This window comes from Scheffersomyces spartinae, assembly GCF_019049425.1.
Source record: "Scheffersomyces spartinae strain ARV_011 chromosome Unknown scaffold_25, whole genome shotgun sequence".
Lineage (NCBI taxonomy): Eukaryota > Fungi > Ascomycota > Pichiomycetes > Serinales > Debaryomycetaceae > Lizanozyma > Lizanozyma spartinae.
Window position 1 is genome coordinate 112,356 of NW_025065072.1, and position 19,127 is coordinate 131,482.

General features: G+C 38.3%; 5 protein-coding genes across 5 annotated transcripts; 3 read left to right on the plus strand and 2 right to left on the minus strand.

Moving 5' to 3' along the window:
* Positions 1-1,438: 1,438 nt before the first annotated feature.
* Positions 1,439-6,661, plus strand: MLP1 (Mlp1p; the record flags this gene model as incomplete). The annotated part of the gene is made up of 1 exon (XM_043193686.1): positions 1,439-6,661. The coding sequence occupies one exon, from the start codon at positions 1,439-1,441 to the stop codon at positions 6,659-6,661; it is 5,223 nt and encodes a 1,740-aa protein (XP_043047222.1).
* Positions 6,662-6,757: 96 nt separating this feature from the next.
* On the minus strand, positions 6,758-8,413 carry PCK1 (phosphoenolpyruvate carboxykinase; the record flags this gene model as incomplete). The annotated part of the gene is made up of 1 exon (XM_043193687.1): positions 6,758-8,413. The coding sequence occupies one exon, from the start codon at positions 8,411-8,413 to the stop codon at positions 6,758-6,760; it is 1,656 nt and encodes a 551-aa protein (XP_043047223.1).
* An 857-nt stretch (positions 8,414-9,270) lies between these two features.
* KQ657_002943 (crossover junction endodeoxyribonuclease) lies at positions 9,271-11,277 on the plus strand (the record flags this gene model as incomplete). The annotated part of the gene is made up of 1 exon (XM_043193688.1): positions 9,271-11,277. One exon carries the CDS (start codon positions 9,271-9,273, stop codon positions 11,275-11,277), a length of 2,007 nt encoding a protein of 668 aa, XP_043047224.1.
* Positions 11,278-11,457: 180 nt separating this feature from the next.
* On the plus strand, positions 11,458-12,690 carry RRD1 (peptidylprolyl isomerase; the record flags this gene model as incomplete). The annotated part of the gene is made up of 1 exon (XM_043193689.1): positions 11,458-12,690. One exon carries the CDS (start codon positions 11,458-11,460, stop codon positions 12,688-12,690), a length of 1,233 nt encoding a protein of 410 aa, XP_043047225.1.
* A 14-nt stretch (positions 12,691-12,704) lies between these two features.
* Positions 12,705-17,048, minus strand: KQ657_002945 (uncharacterized protein; the record flags this gene model as incomplete). Its single annotated transcript, XM_043193690.1, has 1 exon — positions 12,705-17,048. One exon carries the CDS (start codon positions 17,046-17,048, stop codon positions 12,705-12,707), a length of 4,344 nt encoding a protein of 1,447 aa, XP_043047226.1.
* Positions 17,049-19,127: the final 2,079 nt, after the last annotated feature.

The following is a 19,127-nucleotide window of genomic DNA, read 5'->3' on the forward strand; positions in this document are numbered from 1 at the left end:
TTATATGCGGAGTATGGAGTATGTACGGAGTATGTACGGAGCATGTACAGTGTATGTACAGTGTATGTATATTGTATCGTATGTATATACAGTGTCTACAGAGTGTTGGTATCGTATGTTCAACTTGTCATGCAGTATTGGATCAAACAACCATTAACAACTGCGTAAGGATGGTTCGGTGAAATCATTTGTAGAAATAGTCATCAAGTACACTATTACAATAGCGTCAACATACTCCTAAAATTACTAATCAGTGCTCAGTATCACGGATACAGTATCATACAGCACCAAATACATTACATGTAGTGGATCTCACTGGTGCAAACGAATAATTCAGCACAACACACTGACACAGCCGCATACCAACAATACCTTACCGACTACAATCATATTCTCCTTTATTAAGTCATTTATTACATCTAAATAGTTGCCTTAAAGTCCCGTAAGATACCTTTCCATTCAAAACCTTTATCAGCTAGGAAATGATTCCAAATAATAAATACATTATAATTATCAAAGTTCGAATGTAATGGGACCAAACATTTCAATAATAAAACAAACTTAGTTCTTAGACTTCTTCTTTGGTCTCAATTGGTTGGAGTGACCACACTTTCTCTTTCTGCAGTTAGTGGCTCTTGGTGGCAATCTAGCATAACATTTACGGCAGATAGCCTTGTCACACTTGTACTTGGAAGCCAAGACCTTCAAGGATGGATCAATCATTTTCTATGTCTGCTTGTTGGATGCTTAAGAGAAGGGGAAAGGAGCGTACAAGTTTCAAATTATAGTTAACTTTTCAATTTTGTCAAAATTTTCCATCCGCCACGGTGGGATACAGTTTGGGAAGAAGTGCAGGGTAACTTTAAAATGGAGTGACTGTATATAGTAGAAACAAAAAAAACAGTGTCACGTGAGACACTTGAAAAATAGTGCGTCACTTAAAAATACACACGTGATGTTATAGGGTCTAAACCCTATAATAGACACAAAATGAGTATATATTCATACATATTTGCAGCCATGCTAGATGGAACAAGCAACTGTAATTATCGTGAAATATAGTCATTAAATATAGCTATCATCATAAGTGATACTATTGCGGAAGAGCACGGATACCGATTATCACCGACATATAGCCAACACAGACAAACAGTCACATATATAGTTGTAGACATAGACTCAAAACAGACAGACAGACAAACGGACAGACAGACAGACAAGAGCCACAATTCAATATGTTTATCACCTATTATTACCGTCAAATAGGCATAACTGACACACTATTACCGTCCCACAGTTATCACCATAGATAATTACTATATTATGACACAAAACCCCAAATGGAAATTCCTAAACACAAACCCATCAACAACTTATAAACTATCATGAGGCTACTCCTTACAAACAGAGTGAATCAACTAATAACCGAGGAAGTTCAATGGAGAACGAAGCTGAATCGAATGGAGGAACTGCTCCATTGATCCGAGACGAAGTTGATGGCGAAGGCATTGATAATAAAATAGACCAACGGATGGAAGAAGTACTGAATAATGAGACTGAAAATGGTAATGAAGACCAACTTATGGTAGCTTTATCCAATGATGTTCCAGAGGATGTGAAAATGGAACTTAATGGAGACCATCAACAAGAACAGCCAGAACCGCTAGAACAGCAACAAATAATAGGCGAACATCATGTTGAACAACAGATTGAGCAACAACTCCAAGGTGATCAACAGCTTCAAGTTGAACAGAATGCGGAGCACAATGAGCATCAAGATGAACGTCAATATGAACGTCAATATGAACGTCAAGATGAACATCAAGATGAGCATCAAGATGAGCATCAAGATGAGCATCAAGATGAGCATCAAGATGAGCATCAAGATGAGCATCAAGATGAGCATCAAGATGAGCATCAAGATGAACATCAAGATGAACATCAAGAACAACCTCATGTTGAGATGCAGAAGGCTGAACATCAAGTTGAACAAGTTGAAGTACACCCACAAATGCACAAGGTTGAGGGTCATCAACCATTGGGTGACTCCTCGAAGATTGAAAGAGTTGCAGCATATTTAAATATGAACACTACATCAATTGCCGAAATTCCAAGACAACTCATTGATGTCATTTACAACAAATCAATAGAAGCAGATCTGTTACGTTCAGATCTTCAATTTGTTCAATTAAACATGGAGAAGATCACCAATGTTCAACACAAGAAATTCAAGGAACTCCAAGACTCGTTGAATGCTAATAGTGATAAAGTCCAGACACTACTTGAAGAGAACGAGACTCTTCTACAGGAGAAGAACGAAGCCCTAAAGGAATTATCTCGATCCAAAGATCAACAATACCAACTACAAAACCAATTAAATGATTTAGAACGGAAAGATATTCAAAGTAGCACTGAGTATTCCCAAATTATGAGTAGCAATCAAAAGGAAGTATTGCAATTGAATGAAGCAGTTAACAAATTATCTAAGACAAATATTGACCAAAATACCAAAATTAATCAACTTGTTAAGGAATTAAACGATATCAGAAATGTCAATTTTGATAACAAATTAGCCTTGACAAAAGTAACCAATGAAAGAAACTTTCTACAACAACAAAATCTTTGGTTTGAAACGGAATTGAACAAGAACCAAACCAAATTAACTGAAATATTAAAGAAGAGTGAATCTGATTATTTGAATTCAACCAATGAAATCGTTTCATTAAAGAACTCCAATGAGACTTTAAGTAAGAGACTAAAAAATGAATCGGAACAAGTTATAACTTTAAAGAAGTCTTTAGAAGATAAAACCAATAGTTTAACAAAACTTCAAGGATCCTTTAGCGTGGAAACGTCCAAATTTGAAACGGCTTTAGCAACTAGTGACGAATTGGTTGAGTTATCCAAGATTCAAATCTCCCAGAGACAAGAAAGAATTGTCCAATTGGAAACATATGTAGAAGAACTCAAGAAGAAATTATCTGATACCATTAACAACTTACAAACTGAATTAAAGGATAAATCTAATGATATTACACAGTTAAAAGAGAAGTTACGGTATACTCAAGATGCATTGGAATCAGAATTACATAAGGAAACCCAATTACCTCATTTAGATTCCACTTCAGATTTATTAGTTAATGAACTGGGGATAAATTTGGCTTCACTTTACACTGATTATAGTCAATTGAAGAAGCAATTGATCCTTGAAAAGTCACAAAAGAATAGTCTTCAACAGCAATTGAGTCAATTTGTTGAAGAATTAGAAGCTAAAAAACCAACCATTGCCAGTTACCAAAAGCAGATTGCCTTTTATAAGTCTTGCTACAATGATACTTTGAGCAAAGTAGAGATTATTAATTTAGAGAAACTCGAACGAGAAAAGGAGTGTGGGAAGTTGAAGTTCACGTTGAATGATGTTCAATCTGAAGCCAATTCCTTAAGGAAATTGTGTAAAGATTTAGGACGACAATTATGCTATTACTTAATTCATTCCAAGATTAGAGAGAATGGCGATGATAATCCGCTAACTTCGGTCGAAAGGAAAGCTATTGATACCATTTTGAGTAAGAGTGGGATTAACAAAGAGGCTGATTCAATTTTAAATGACAAGAAGGCGACGACATTAATACAATCAGATACCGATGAGCTTATATCCAACAGGTTGGTTGAATTTTCCAATATCATTGAGCTCGAGCAAAAGAACCAACAATTATTGTTGGTATCACGTCAATTGGGACAGAAACTTGAGCTGAAGGAATCTGAAAGAGACAGCATTGAATCTGAAGCGATTGAAGAGGCCAAAGAGGCCATAATGACTCTTGAAGGAGAACTTCAGAGTGTTCAATTGAGATTAGAAGCTGTAACCAACGAAAGGGATGCTATCAAAGAGATGCAATCAACCACCAACAATAATAGTAGCAACAGTACGACTAATTACAGTTATGAAGTCAAACATCTCAGCCAAATTAATGATGATTTGAAGAGACGTTTGAATGATACAGAAAAGTCAGTTAAAGAGATTGAAACCCATTCGAAAAAGACAATTACTTCACTTAATGATAAACTAAGAAGTACTCTTCAATCGAAAAATGATTTGAACCTTCAATTATCTAATATGAAACATTCAGTTGAGTTGGCAGAGACAAAACTTGGCGGGATACAGAAATTATTAGACAATTCCATGATTGAGATTGAACAGTTAAAAAAGGAGTCTTCATTCTGGAGAACCCAAGCATCGAAACAAGAGAAGCTCTTTTTGAGTAAGCTGAATGAGTTACGAGATGCTGAACAAGCCAATTCCATCAATCAAATTGCTGTGAATAGCTTGAAGAATGAAGTTAACATGAAGACATCACTTATTGAGTCATATCTGAACGATATTGATCAATTACGAAAGGAAAAGAACCAATTGAATGAGTTTGTATTGAATTTACAAGGACTTTTCAAGCAAAGTGAATCATCTACCAAAGAATTGAGTGAAAGATTAAACCATTCAATTGAAAATTACCAAAACTTGCAACAGAAATTGGCAGACAGAGAAGAGAAACTCCTATTAATCTCTAATCAATCTGAGATGGCATGGAAGGCTCAGAACACCAAGTTAGAGCAAGTGAATGAGTTGAGTCAGATTTTATTGGATACCAAGGTCAATTTGAAGAAGAAGGACGAAGAAATTGTTCTGTTGAATGAACAAATCAATGATTTATATGCTCAAATCCACGCATCTAAAAATAGGTTTATTACGTCATCTTCATCTTCAAATGATAGTGATAAGACTCGATTATTGGTTGAGTTGGAACAATTGAAGGAAGAATTGACTGTGGCGGAAACCCAAGCCAATGAAATGACAACTATAGCCAAATCAGCTGAAAGTGCACTTTCAAATGCCACCAAAACCTTTGAAGCATATCGATTAGAGAACGACTCCAAGTACCAGGCGTTGCTTCGAGAAAAGGTGCTGCTTGAAGACGAAATAAATGAGCTCAAGCAAGACAAGCAAGCAAAGACAGAGGAATTGCAACTGGCAAACGCCAAGTTTACGGAAGAAATGGCCAAACTCCGGGTCGATTTGGATTCAGCCAATCAGAAAGCTTTGGCCTATGACCTGTTGAAGAAAGAGACGGAAGCCAGATTTGTATCTTTGAATAGAGAGTTGGAACTACAAGCCCGAATTGTTCAAGAGGCTCAATCCAAGTACCAAAAGGAGTTAGAAGTTAAGCAAGATTTGAACGAGAAGGTAGGAGAATTGCATGACACCATAAGTGAGAGCCAAGCCACCATTGCAAAGTTGACAGATGAACTTGGTCAACAGAAGATGATGTTAGTGTCTAAGGAAGAGGAATTAGTACAAGAGAATGAGATGATCAAGAAGGAATTGGATACTGTTCATCAGCAATTGAATGATTTCAAGCAACAGAACGTCATCTTAATGAACCAATTAGATGTCGGGAAGCGTGACCATGTTGGTGACAACTATATCGACAACGACGACAACGACAAAGATTTGAGACAAGTGATTGCATATTTAAGGTCTGAATGTCAAAGCTCTGAAGCCAAGGCCATTACTGCCAATGAAGAAAAGGTTAAGTTGACTCAACGAGTTCACCAATTACTGTCGGATTTGGAAGTAGCTCAAAGTGAGTTGACCAGACTTCAACATTCCCAGATCAATAACGGTGATGATCTTGCTCAGCAACATGATAAGCTTAAAGAGCAAATAGAGCAATTGAACATCTTGAGAGAGAGTAACATGACTTTAAGAAACGAGAATGTCGCAAGCTTACATAAGATCGAGACGTGGGAAGCGCAAGCCAAACGGTTGGAACAAGAGTTACGACCACTACAAGAGGAAATACGCAAGTTGAGGATGGATATATCCGTCAAAGATCAACAAGTGTCGTTACTTACCGAAGAAAATGAACGGTTGAAAGGAAGATTGAACGATGCAGCACAATCACAGGCTCAAGTTCAAGCTGAAGTGGTTCAAGCGCAAACTCCCGTTCAACATGTGGGTGAAACCGAGGGTTCACCACCGCCCAATAACGAACAGGAATATGAGCTTTTGAAGCAAAAGTATAACAATATCCGAGACAAGGCCAATGCTAAGCTTCAAGCACAGAATGAACGGATCAAATCATTGAGTGAATCTATAACTAAATTGAAGGAGGAGTTGGAAGCTAAAGAGGAGCTCCAGAATAGTCACGTGTCAGAGATTCAGCAATTAAAGTCGGAATTAGAGGCTAAAATAGAGAGTCACGTGACCGAAGTGGATCAATTGAAATCGGAACTAGAGACAAAAGCAGAAAGTCACTTGACCGAAGTGCAGCAATTGAAATCGGAGTTGCAGGCTAAAGATGAACATGGAAAGGAAAACGAGGTTCAATTGAAGCAATTGCAAGATGAAGTCGGAATTAAGATCACTCAAGCCAAAGAGGAAACAAGGAAACAAACCGAGAAGCTTTATGATATGAAGATGAAGATGTTGAATAAGAAGTTAGAAAGAATCGAAGCAGCAAATACAAAGACAAGCACAGCCGCTGATACTACTCCTGCTGCTGCGCCTGCTGATGAGGACTCTAACGAAGGTACGGCTTTTGGATCTTCTTTCAAACGAAGATCATCTTCATCATCACCAGATCCAAAGAAGCCCCATACGTAATAATAAAACGCGACATTTAGTGCTTCTTTATAATAATGTCGCTACGTTTCTTTATCTGAATAGTTGATATATTGAGTATAATGATAATAAATAAGCTTACAAAACTGGGCCAGCAGCCTTAACGTTGTCAGTGCATTGGTCAGCATAAGTCTTAAAGTTTTCTTGGAACTTACCAGCCAATTTGCTGACTTCAGACTTGAAGGAATCACCACCTTCAGTCCAAGCAGAGGCAGGATTTAAGATCTCAGCAGGAACGTTAGGAACCGCCTTTGGAATGTTCAAGTTGAACACTGGGAATTGTTCGTATTCAGCAGAGCTCAATTGACCACCATGGATAGCATCCAAAATGGCTCTAGTGTATTTCAATGGACATCTCTTACCACCTTTAGCAGCAGAAGCACCAACCCAACCGGTATTCAATAACCATGCATTAGCCTTGTGGTGGGCAATCTTGTCGGCCAATTGTTGAGCGTATCTCATTGGATGCAACACCAAGAAAGGTTGTCCAAAACATGCAGAAAAAACGGCTTCGGGCTCGGTGACACCTTCCTCGGTACCGGCCATCTTAGAAGTGTACCCGGAGATGAAATGGTACATCACTTGGTCATAGTTCAACTTGGAAACTGGAGGAAGCACACCGGAGGCATCACATGTCAACAAGATGATATTAGAAGGATGAGAATCAATTAAACAAGGAATCTTAGCTGATGGAATGAACTCAATGGGGTAAGCACATCTGGTATTTTCGGTGATTGAAGAATCGTTATAGTCCACGACTTTCGTGTCTTGGTTGTAAACGACATTTTCCAAAATGGCACCAAATTTAATCGAGTTGAAAATTTCTGGTTCCTTTTCTCCGGATAAGTCAAGACATTTAGCATAACAACCACCTTCAATGTTAAACACACCATTGTCTGACCAACAATGCTCATCATCACCAATTAACTTTCTGTGGGGGTCTGCTGATAACGTGGTCTTACCGGTACCGGATAAACCAAAGAATAAGGTGACATCTCCCTTCTCGGTCCCAACATTACATGATGAATGTAATGTCAAAACCTTGTATTTGATTGGTTGAATGTAAAACATGACGGTGAAGATACCCTTCTTCATTTCACCAGCGTATTCGGTACCCAAAATCACCATTTCCATATCCTTGAAATTGATTTCAACAGTAGTGGGGGAGGTCATACCTTTAGTGTGGGGGTTAGCAGGGAACTGTCCTGCATTGTAGATGGTGAAATCAGGTTCACCATAATTAGCCAATTCTTCTTCAGTGGGTCTGATTAACATGTTGGTCATGAATAATGCATGGTAAGCCCTGGCACAAATGACTCTAACTTTAAGTCTGTATCTTGGATCCCAACCAGCAAAAGCATCAACAACAAACAACTTATCTCTTGTTCTCAAGTAGTCCAAAGCTCTAGCTCTGGAAATCTTCCAGGTTAATTCATCAACTTGCTTGTTGACAGGACCCCACCAAACATCGTCTTTAGAAGTTTCTTCTTCAACAATTCTCTTATCCTTTGGAGATCTACCGGTTTTCTTACCGGAATAGGCCATCAAAGCACCGGTGGCGGAGATGGTAGTACCCTTTTCAAGCAAACCATCTTCGTATAATTGAGCAGGGGAAGAATTGTGTCTGATCAACACATCCTCTTTCAAACTCAATTGTTCAACTAATGGATCTTGATTAGATGTAATGGTTGGATGAGCACCAAAATTAATGGAGGATTCAATTGGAGGAGCCATAATGATGTTACTATTATAAGTAGTAGTGTATGGTTTTAATGATGTGAGAATAAGAAAAACATCCTCTTCCTTTGGGGATATCTTATGGTTTATATACCCCTGTGATACTTACTAGTATTAAGGGCCCCTCCCCGGAACTTTGCTACTTTACTAAGGCTGATTGTCTACAAAATTGCCCTATGGGTTATGCTAATTGGTGGGATATGACACAAAATACCTCCATTACTCCGTGGTAATGGGGAAAAATCTGGGGTAAACGAGTACAAAACCCTCATGTGACTGGAAAATCACGGAACACTACGGAAAGCACGACCCGGTGTGGTCCGCTTTGTAGGCAATTAGGCCTCCCCGGGGAGTTAGTATCGCCGGGGGAAAGGAGCAAGCTTAAAAATTCACGTGACAGAGGGTGTTGCCGGAATAGGAAACTTCCATTACCCCGGAGGTTTCTATCAGAAGACAATTAACGTAGCATTAGAGTAATATTAATAGACAATATTAATTAAAAGTATTACTACACAGTACAATATGTAATTGAGTAGTTATAATCTTACAATGCAGTTACAGATATTGTCTTAGTATATTCCAGCACCACAGTAAATTACAGTAGCACACCTTTGAAGACTGAAAGCACTCATTAACCATAATCATTTCTATAAGTTCTGAATTTCACCTAAATGTACGCTTTTCACATACAAATCATCAATACGGTCGTGCAAGATCAACATGCATGTTTTTTCATATTTGTTTGTCGTGCACCAACCATAATCTGGGGTTGGTTGATCTTATCAAAGGTAAACATCATCACTATCATCATCCTTTGAGCTCATCTTCAGTCATCCCTTCACCCGCAATGAGTTATGGGGATCATTGACCTCTGGGACATAGTCATTGACTCCGACGCCCAATTAGGTCGAGTCAGCCTCTCCCAGTTTGTGGTTGACCATTATCGTAACCATCCTTCACCTCCAACCGTAGCAGTGGATGGCAACATTCTTCTTTTGGGATCAACCAAAGGCTCTGGAACGTCGTCTGAACTTCAAGATAAGATCACCATTGGCAACTTCACCGCCAAACTATTGGCATTGTCGGCCTTAGGGATTACATACGTTGTTGTGTTTGATGGCATATATAAACCGTATAAACTACGTCATGATCATGGCAATAATAGTAACTATGATCAGTTGAGGAGTATGTATATGAGCCATGAAGGTGATGAAGCTTCCTTAGGGGAGACGGGGTACCCCCTTATAGACAAGACTATTGCACAATTGAAGAACTTGGGTATTCAATATTTGTTTTGTCCTGCCGAAGCCGAAGCTCAATGTGCTTATTACCAAATGCATGGAGTAGTTGACTATGTTATCACCAATGATAGTGATTGCTTTGCCTTTGGTGCCACGAAAGTACTCCGTAACATGACCAGGGAAGATAATAGTGATCAATATAATGTCACTGTATTTGATATTAATGATAATAAGGTATGGACCAGAAACTCCTTTATATTCTTAGCATCTTTAAGAGGAGGTGATTATTCTGAAGGGGTTCGGTCTTTAGGCTCAAAGCGATCTGCTGCTCTTGTCAGTTCTAATCTGGAGTGGACACACAAGTTTATTGAATGTTTCATTGAACATGAAAGTATTAAAGATAGTGAAGTACGAGAATCTTTGATTCTTGAGTTCTCCCAAAATCTATTGAATTACGTTGAAAATAATGCTAAAAAGATATTTGGGATGCGATTTATTCCCAAATCCATTCAATTATCGTCTAATTTTCCACTATTTTATTTGAAACCATTGGTTCTTGAAACCCCAATGGAGTTTGCTACAAATTGTCTTAGTAATGCTAAGATTGAAGACGAAAGACAGTTCCAATTTGGCTCCAAATTAGGTGACTTCCCCATCAAATATTTGATTATTAAGTTAATTCAATTATCTTCAGCAATTCAGTATATCTCCATAACCAGAGATAAATTGATTGGGTTAATACCAAATCTAATGGTGAAATATGAAGAAGATAGACTAAGAGATCATTTTGATATAAGAAAAAGAAACAGGTCTCCATCATTACCTCCTTCTTCACCATTAAAGAAGTCGCCAAAATCTCCGTTGAAGTCTCCACTGAAGTCTCCTAAAAGAGGTGACTACGTTTGGCTTCCAAGAGTGATTGTACAACGATTCAATAAGGAAATAGTGATGAAATATGATCGACAAAAGTCTCCAAATAAACAATCTACAACTCTTGATCATTTCAAGCAATTTTCACCTACAAAGAAGGATCATTTTGATCACATTCAACCATTATCAACGATCCCAAAGCTAACTCATTCAAAAAGTGAACTACAATATTCTCCAAATAAGAAAAAACAACTACAACCAGTGTTCACGAATTATGTATCTCCTACTCGATCACCTCGAAAGAAGCAGAAGAAGAATGCCTTTCTTCCCGGCCAGAAATCGGTTGATACTTTTTTTAGTAAGCTTAATTATTTTCCAACCAAACCCGCAACAGTGGGTTATTCAAATGAAGAAGAAGATAACCCATTTTTCGTGTCCAGTCCCAAATCCACTGGTACTACTTCTACTACTTCTACTGGTACTACTACTTCTACTACTTCTACTGGTACTACTACTTCTACTACTTCTACTGGTACTACTACTTCTACTTCTACTACTGGTACTACTAGTACCACTGCTAATACCTCAGCTACTACTACTTCCACTTCTGTGATAAACCTCATCTCATCGGAAGCAGATACAATTGGGTCTACGGAACAGGAACAGCCATTTCCGATAAAAGCCGGGAAAACAGTTTCTCTAACCGAAAGCTTATTATCTTGGAGTGATGAAGAAGATCTGATTCAGTGACGGATTACGTAATAATCATGACGCAATACAGCATGTTAGAGAATACTTACATAATAACAGCAATTATATTACGTAAACAAGCGCTACCATATACTATCAAGAAAAACTATAACGTCGTGTGTTGTAAGTAGCTATGAATACACAGAATGTTCTTCTTCTTCTTCTTCTTCTTCGTTAATCATGATTCCCGTTAAGAAGATCTTTGACGGACAAGATTTGGGTTCGTTCCGGAAATCTGTAGCGTACCAGAAACTACATCAAGCTATCGACACCCTTCTTACCAAAGTAGAAGGTAAGAGTGTTCCTTATAGGGGACTTGATCTTTCTATAGTTACACGATCCAAGAAAGTTCAAGGACAGAGCCAGGCACAGAGAGGCCGGGCCAATGGAACGGACAATGATCTTAAAGAAGAAGGATTCGGGTTCGAGCCTGACTTGTACACCGTTTCAACCAATCAGACGTTTCATTTAGTGGTGACAGTACTTAACAGATACAACCAGTACATTGACGAGACCCCACCAATCGAAGGACCCCGTCGATTTGGGAATTTGGCATGCAAAGAATGGCATCTCAAGATCGGCAAGGACATGTATTTCCGAGATAATGAATCAATTATCAGCAGCAGCAATAATGTCGATGAAATGATTTACTATTTGAATAACTCCTTTGGGTCGTCCATTAGGCTTGACTTTGGTACTGGCCATGAGCTTTCGTTTCTTGCGTTCATGGGTCCACTCATGGACCAATTGGATGGTGAGGAGCTTCTATATATCTTTGGGAAGTACTATGATGTAGCTCGAAAACTAATAGTGGAATATAACTTGGAACCTGCTGGTTCTCATGGAGTGTGGGGATTGGATGATCATTTCCACTTGATTTATATTATCGGAGCAGCCCAGTTTCAAAAGACATCCGACTCGCTGTCAGTTGTTCCTCTGGTGCAGAATGTCTTGACTGCTCAAGTCATACACACTTATAAGCTTACCAATTTGTATGTGAATGGTATAGCCTTTGTGTTCAAGATCAAACTGGGTCCATTCAAAGAGCATTCGCCAATCCTATATGACATCCATACGTCCGTGTACCAATGGTCTAAGGTTCTTAAGGGGTTGCTAAAGATGTATGAGGTTGAAGTGTTTAACAAGTTCCCTGTGGTTCAGCACTTTTGGTTTGGCCAGATCTATTCTTGGGTCAACTTCGACACTTTACAGCCTTTACCTGTCAATGAACCAACTGAAGACAAGCAAGTACAGACTGATGATGGTGGTGGACGATTGCCTCAGATCAGAAACAACGGCTCCGGTGTGTATACCACCAAGTCAAACATCTCAATGACTGCTGCACCTTGGGCCATGGGAGGAGGAGGAGTTCACGGTACAAGACTACCTGAAGAATTCGGAAGAAAGAAATGAATTGAATGATTGAATCATGTTCTTGTTCTGAAGTTGAATGCCGTACGACACAAGGGACATGTTGATCCTCCAGAAGATTTGAACCATTTATAAAGACAAGCAGCATGGAACTTGTTCCCACAAGTAGAACATGTTTTGGAAGGTAATGAATGGTCTTGATGTAAAATAGAATAGCAAATTGCACATTCTTCAAATCCGGAGAAATGATAACTAACGTTCTTGTTGAAGGTTTCAATTGCTTCCAAAACAGAACCATTGGTCAAAGAAATGATTCTTTGCGAAGCAAGAAGCCATGCCTTCCATTGGTTTTCGTTCACTCCCAACCGTAAGGGACCATCTACCGTCACATTGGCTAAAGGATATAATTCAGGAATCTTGATGATCATTTCCATGGTTTGTTCATCTATAACATAAGTGGATTTGATTTCATTGGTCACTTGGTTAATCTTCAATGTCATCAAATCATTGGATAGCTTGTTCTTTGATTTGGTGATGTCTTCAAAGATTTCATTGATCAAGATTGGTGATATATTCTTCATGGTAAATCTTTCAATCCGATTCTTTAATTGACGGTCTCGAATGCCATTCAACCACGATTGAGTCAGAGACCCCAAGTACTTGAGACAAAGATAAAACAAATGGAATAAAAGAACTTGAGGATCCAGTTCTAAATCATCGTTGAGTATATCATAGTGTTCAAGTTCCAATAAGCCAGGTTTGGTCAAATCAACATGGTACACTATGAAGTCCAATAAGTTATGGAGCTCCTTCTCCACTTGAAGAATGTATGAATTTCTAATGGAATAAGTGATGTCTTTGAAGTGATCCAAGATCAACAACCAACTCCACAAATACTTTCCATAAGTGATGGTATCATAGTTGGTGGTGGTGATGCAATCAAGCAATTGCTGGGGTAATTTGGCTTCAATGGGAGTATCGTCATTATTATTCAAAGTGGATTTTTGCAATTGATACTCAATAACAAATTCCTGTTGTTCATTGATGATGAAATCATGTAATAAATACACCCCAATTCTTTGTAAGGAAGCGATATGTCTTTGGGTAACAAGAGAATAGAAGCTGTCTAAGTTAGCGCCAATGATTTTGAACGAAGGCTTTTGAGCTTCGATCACTCGTTGTAATGCCCCATAACAATTGACCACTACTTGATTATTGATATTCTCATCATACAATTGGATATCTTTGTTTATCAAAATGTCCAATAATAATTCATTATAATCACCACCTTGATTTTTAATGATGACCTTCATCAACTTGAAGGTGAAATAGCGCAACGAAACACTTTGAGGAGTAGTTGTGATTGTTTCCAAGTTATCCACAACTAAAGTATTAGCCAATTCATAAACTTTTTCGTTTTCTGGCTGGTGATTCATTATTCCTCCAAAGAATATGGAAAGCAATACTCTGACAGTCAAGAATTCTGGATCATATGCTTTTTCACTCTCCAACCACTTTCCAAGTTGACTTAAAACCATGTTCAACCGTTGAGAGGGTATAGTTTCAATTTCATCGAGGAAGTTCAAACTTAATGTCAACCACTTAATGCCTGAATTCATGATATCATTTGATTTAACACCCAAGATCTCAGCAAAGACATAGTTCTTCAACCGGTCGTAGTTCTGTTGGGACTTATTGAAGTGCTCCATCATATCACTTTTGAGAAAAGCAGCGATTAAAAGTGGTGATAATTTTGTCAAGTTCGTTGTCACTTCAAATGCAGTGGAATTATCAAGCAATTGCTTCAATAATCGAGCACAGTAAAAATTGAACATGGAAATGTCTTTGTAATTGACATATTCAACAAGCATAGCACATGGATTGGAATTAGAGTTGCTTCCGTCTTCACCAAATACAACACCAAGATCAAGGCTTGTTCCAGATTGGAACTTGCTCTGTAAATTTGTTCTTAACAGTATCAGATCTTCATTGACTTCAACCAAATTGTTCAACAGGTTATAATCCAGAATGTACTCACTAATTATACCACACAAGATAGTGAACTGGGAAGTTTTAAGATGGTCCACATTGTTGATGAAATGTCCAAGTTTCAAGATATTCCCATTGATTATTGGTTTGGACTTATCACCATCACTGGCCCGAACTAAGGCAACATTGTGTTGAAGAGGATTGGAAATCAATAATGAATCCACGTCCAAGTGTTCAATATTATCTTTAACATAATCTTGAAGCAAACCTAACAAGGAATCATTACAGAGCTTCAGTAGTGATTTCAAATGGTCTTGGTCTGTTGTTGATTTGGTATTTAATATGAAGTCTCTAAAGGATACTGTGTATAGCTCTGGATCCAATGATCGAATATAATCTTGAACGCCAAGGTTATCACCATTTCTCCAACACACTTGAAGGATCTCATTGGATACAGCCACATCCGACTTTCCTATAAGCAGCAAATAGATATCGTCATCTTTGGAATTGCTCAAGATGTTATTGACTATACCTGGTAGATGAAGGTATTTTAATAGGACTTGTGAGTATTTTGGATTTGTGGAGATTCCTAAAAGCCATTTCCCAACTTCAGAGTCTATTGACACGGGCAAGTCTTTAATCTCCAAAAGGGATACAAGCTGATTGGGATCGACTGCTTGGATTTTAATAAAATAATCATCAACAAGTTGTTCAATGTCTTCATAATGATAGCTTGAACTGACCAATTTTTTCAAGAACTTCAATGGAATGTCAATGAAAGACTGTTCGATATACATAGGGGCCAATGCAATCAAAGTCGTAATATCAAACTTATTATGGTCCAAGATGAACATCATAACTTGGAATAGAAGTGTAGGTTCCACTAATGATTCGTTTTCTTCAACGCTGGTGGATATCAGATCCAACAATTGTTGAAGAACCTCAGGTGTATCGAGGAGAGCTAATAGTTGAATGAAGTTAATAGTCAACCGTTCCATTTGAAAATCATTTTCACTAATGGCACGGCAAATGGGTTCGGTATAATTCTTCAATATATCATCCACGTTATCTGCTTGCTTCATACTGCTAACCAAGACCTCAAGAATATTGGCATTGACTTTGTCTTCGAGTACAATGGAGAATATTCTTTTTAGAAGGTCATTGGAATCCATTGGGTCCAATTCATTAGCAAATAAGGTCCAAACTCTTAAGATGCATTCAAGACATTTGATTTTATACGTTATCAAAGGCAGATTTGTAAATTGTTTAACCAAAATCTTCAATAGAATCGATTCTCCATCTTCCTTACTACTGAAATTAAGCACAACATCTTCATTATCTTCATTAGTTGGAGTTTGATCGTATAAAGACTCAAAGAAGTTACTCAAGATAATGTAATACACTGGATCCAGAGAACATGGACCAAGTTTCAAATAATCCACGAGTCTATTGAAACTTTTTGAACCTCCCAATTGCCAAAAACTCTTTTTACATCTGGGATCTTTAAATTTTGTCAACGTATCAAGGGTTGACCAGAACTGGAGGATAAAGGATTTATAAACCACTGGATTATTTGATTTTGAAGACTTCAACTTCACTTCTTTGAAGAAACTTTTGCTGACAACCTTATGGATATCTTTATTGACGAGCATCCCTCCGTTGAAAACCGACTTTATCAATATAAGAATGGTCTTGAACAAATACCCGTTGTTCAGATAACACGCTAACCACTGCCATAACTGATTTGACTTTAAAATATGGTCAACCTTGTCCATATTAGATATCTGATTGAGTAAGATCATCTTGTTAAGCATAAGCACTACACTGCCTAAAACCCGTTCATATTTCATTATGGAATCGTCCTTTGTCACATACCTATCGTCCGATAACGTGGACCAAGTATCAATCATAATAACTGACTCTATGAATTGAAGGATGGGCTCCTCAAAGATCATCCACACCTTGGTGTCTAACTTCTCCTTATCATTGGCAAAACATACCAATAACTCCTTGTACGACGTGGTAGAAACCACCTTATCGCTTTCATAGGTACCCATCAACCAAATGGGTATAAAACTTTTAAAGTACTTGGCCAAAGATTTGCCACCACCCAATACTGATACAATATGACTCGTCACTTGATGACTCAACACCCGAACATTCTTGGAATTGTCTATAGCCAACTTCGGATACATCTGGATCCAACATGTGATCAACGCATCTGCATTATCATCATTAACTTGTTGAAGTTTAATCAATTCTCCAAGGGCCTTCTCTTTTGTGGTGGGGTCCTTCTTAAGTAGAGCCTTGAACTGAATCGACAACGAGTCATTGGTTATGAGACTTGTGTCTGGGATCCCACTGAAGTAGTTGAGAAACACAGGGAAACCATTGTACCCAAGATCAGACATAGTAAGGGCTTACTGAAAATGATAAAGAGAGGCTTATAAGTTTAGTACGTAAAAGTTTTACAGTTTATAGATTTTAAAAGTCACGTGATGTATATGAGAATATATATCACGTGACTGAAAATAGCTGCAAATTATTTCAGTCACGTGATGTTTTAAATATGCATACCCTATAATCGTTGATAAAACTCTTTAACAGCTGGTGATACTGTTATCTTTCTAGACTCAAAATTAATCACCTGTAGATGCTTCTGATTGGTAGCTCTTGACAATGCAACGTATACCTGGCCAACTTCAAAGGCTCTTCTAAGATCAATGCGAACTCTTTCTAAAGTTTGACCTTGAGCCTTATGAATAGACATGGCCCACAGTAATATTAATGGGATTTGATGTCTTGTGGCGATCTTCTTCCCATTGGTCATAACCGTAAACTCGGACTTAGGAGCAGAAACATAATTCCAATATCCATCATGTTTATATTTTATAATGGGAATTGGTTTAGCAACCGAAAGAACAGCATGGTAAATTAAGTTTTCAAATTCCCGTTTTCTATCTGATGGAATGCTATCCACTACTTTCCTTTCCTGTTCTGTCCAGTCTTTGGAAGTACCCATTCTTGAAGCTATAAGTAGCCATTCGTTCTCCACTTGCTGGTCTTTATCGTGCATAAAATAAACTTGTACGCATTTGGTATAAACTTCTTCACTCATAAAGCAAAGCACCGTGCCTTGAGTACCATTAACAATAGTCAGGGTTTGATTCTGGATAAACATCACTTGAGCACCTTCCTTAAGGAGTAACTCCTTTTCACACATAAGACTTTCCAAAAGTAAACTATCCTGTTGATTATTACATTCATCATCAGCTATGAATGACCTCATGCCATTGCTTAATTGGGCCAATCTCATTTCATTGGCTCGTTTCACTTCGTTTCTAGTAGGGAACAACTGTACTGGTTCAATGCCGTCATCATAAGGCACATCTCTTTGTAAAGCTTTAAATTTCAATTCAATCTCTTTGGTAATATGGCCAGTTCTAACGGCATTCAACATAGTAATCAACTCATCATCACCCTTTTGACGGAATACACATTTCAAATCAATGACCACTTTAATAACTGTGTTCCATACTTCACTTTGGAAACAATATTGATGCACATCATTGCCCTTACTTACTGGAGGTAACTGGAAGAAATCCCCACAACATACAATTTGGATTCCCCCAAAGGGTTTATTATTTGCCAATACTAACCGGGCAACTTGCTCCAATTTGGTAAAAAGTCTACCGTCTATCATTGATATTTCATCAATGATCAACACTTTTGTTCTTCTCCAACGACTCAAGAGGATTCCATCCCGCTTGATTCTAGTGAAAAGATCTTGTGCACTTCCATGCCCCAACCCAATACCTAAGTATTTGTGGAGAGTCATACCTCCAACAGACATGGCTGCAAGTCCAGTGGATGCTGTGACACCAATAGCATCATTGGAATGTCGATGACGCAATCTAGTCACCAATTCATGCAAGACAACCGATTTACCTGTACCAGCACTCCCAGTATAAAACACATTATTACCTTGTAGAACAGTTAGAATGACTTTCTTTTGTTCTTCACTCAAGTTTCGGGTGGAAGAAGTATCAAATGCGGTGGCTGCGGTTGCAGCCGTCAAGGCCTCACCAGAATCCAACTCCGATCTGGCACGACGCAATCTTGGAACCTTCCGAGGTTGAGAGTTTAACAGTTGCAATAATGAAAGTGTAGGTGGTCGTTTCTTGTTGGACGCAGTACCATTAGCAGTAGTAACGTTAGCTTTGGCAGCTGTTCCATCGCCTGTTCCATAACTTGTTAACGACTTTAAAACCATGGGATTACCAACATTAACCACCTCGACCGAGGTATCAAACGAAGTATCCGATACTTCATCAAAGGCTCCTTCATCATCACCATTCACAAGTAACGACGATTGACGCGTCAAGAAACACTTCTCTTCTACCGAACGTGGGGGGGACAGATAAACTTCCGAAGATGGCAGAGACGATGCTTCTATCGTTCTTTTGGCTGCGACAAAGAAACTTCTTATC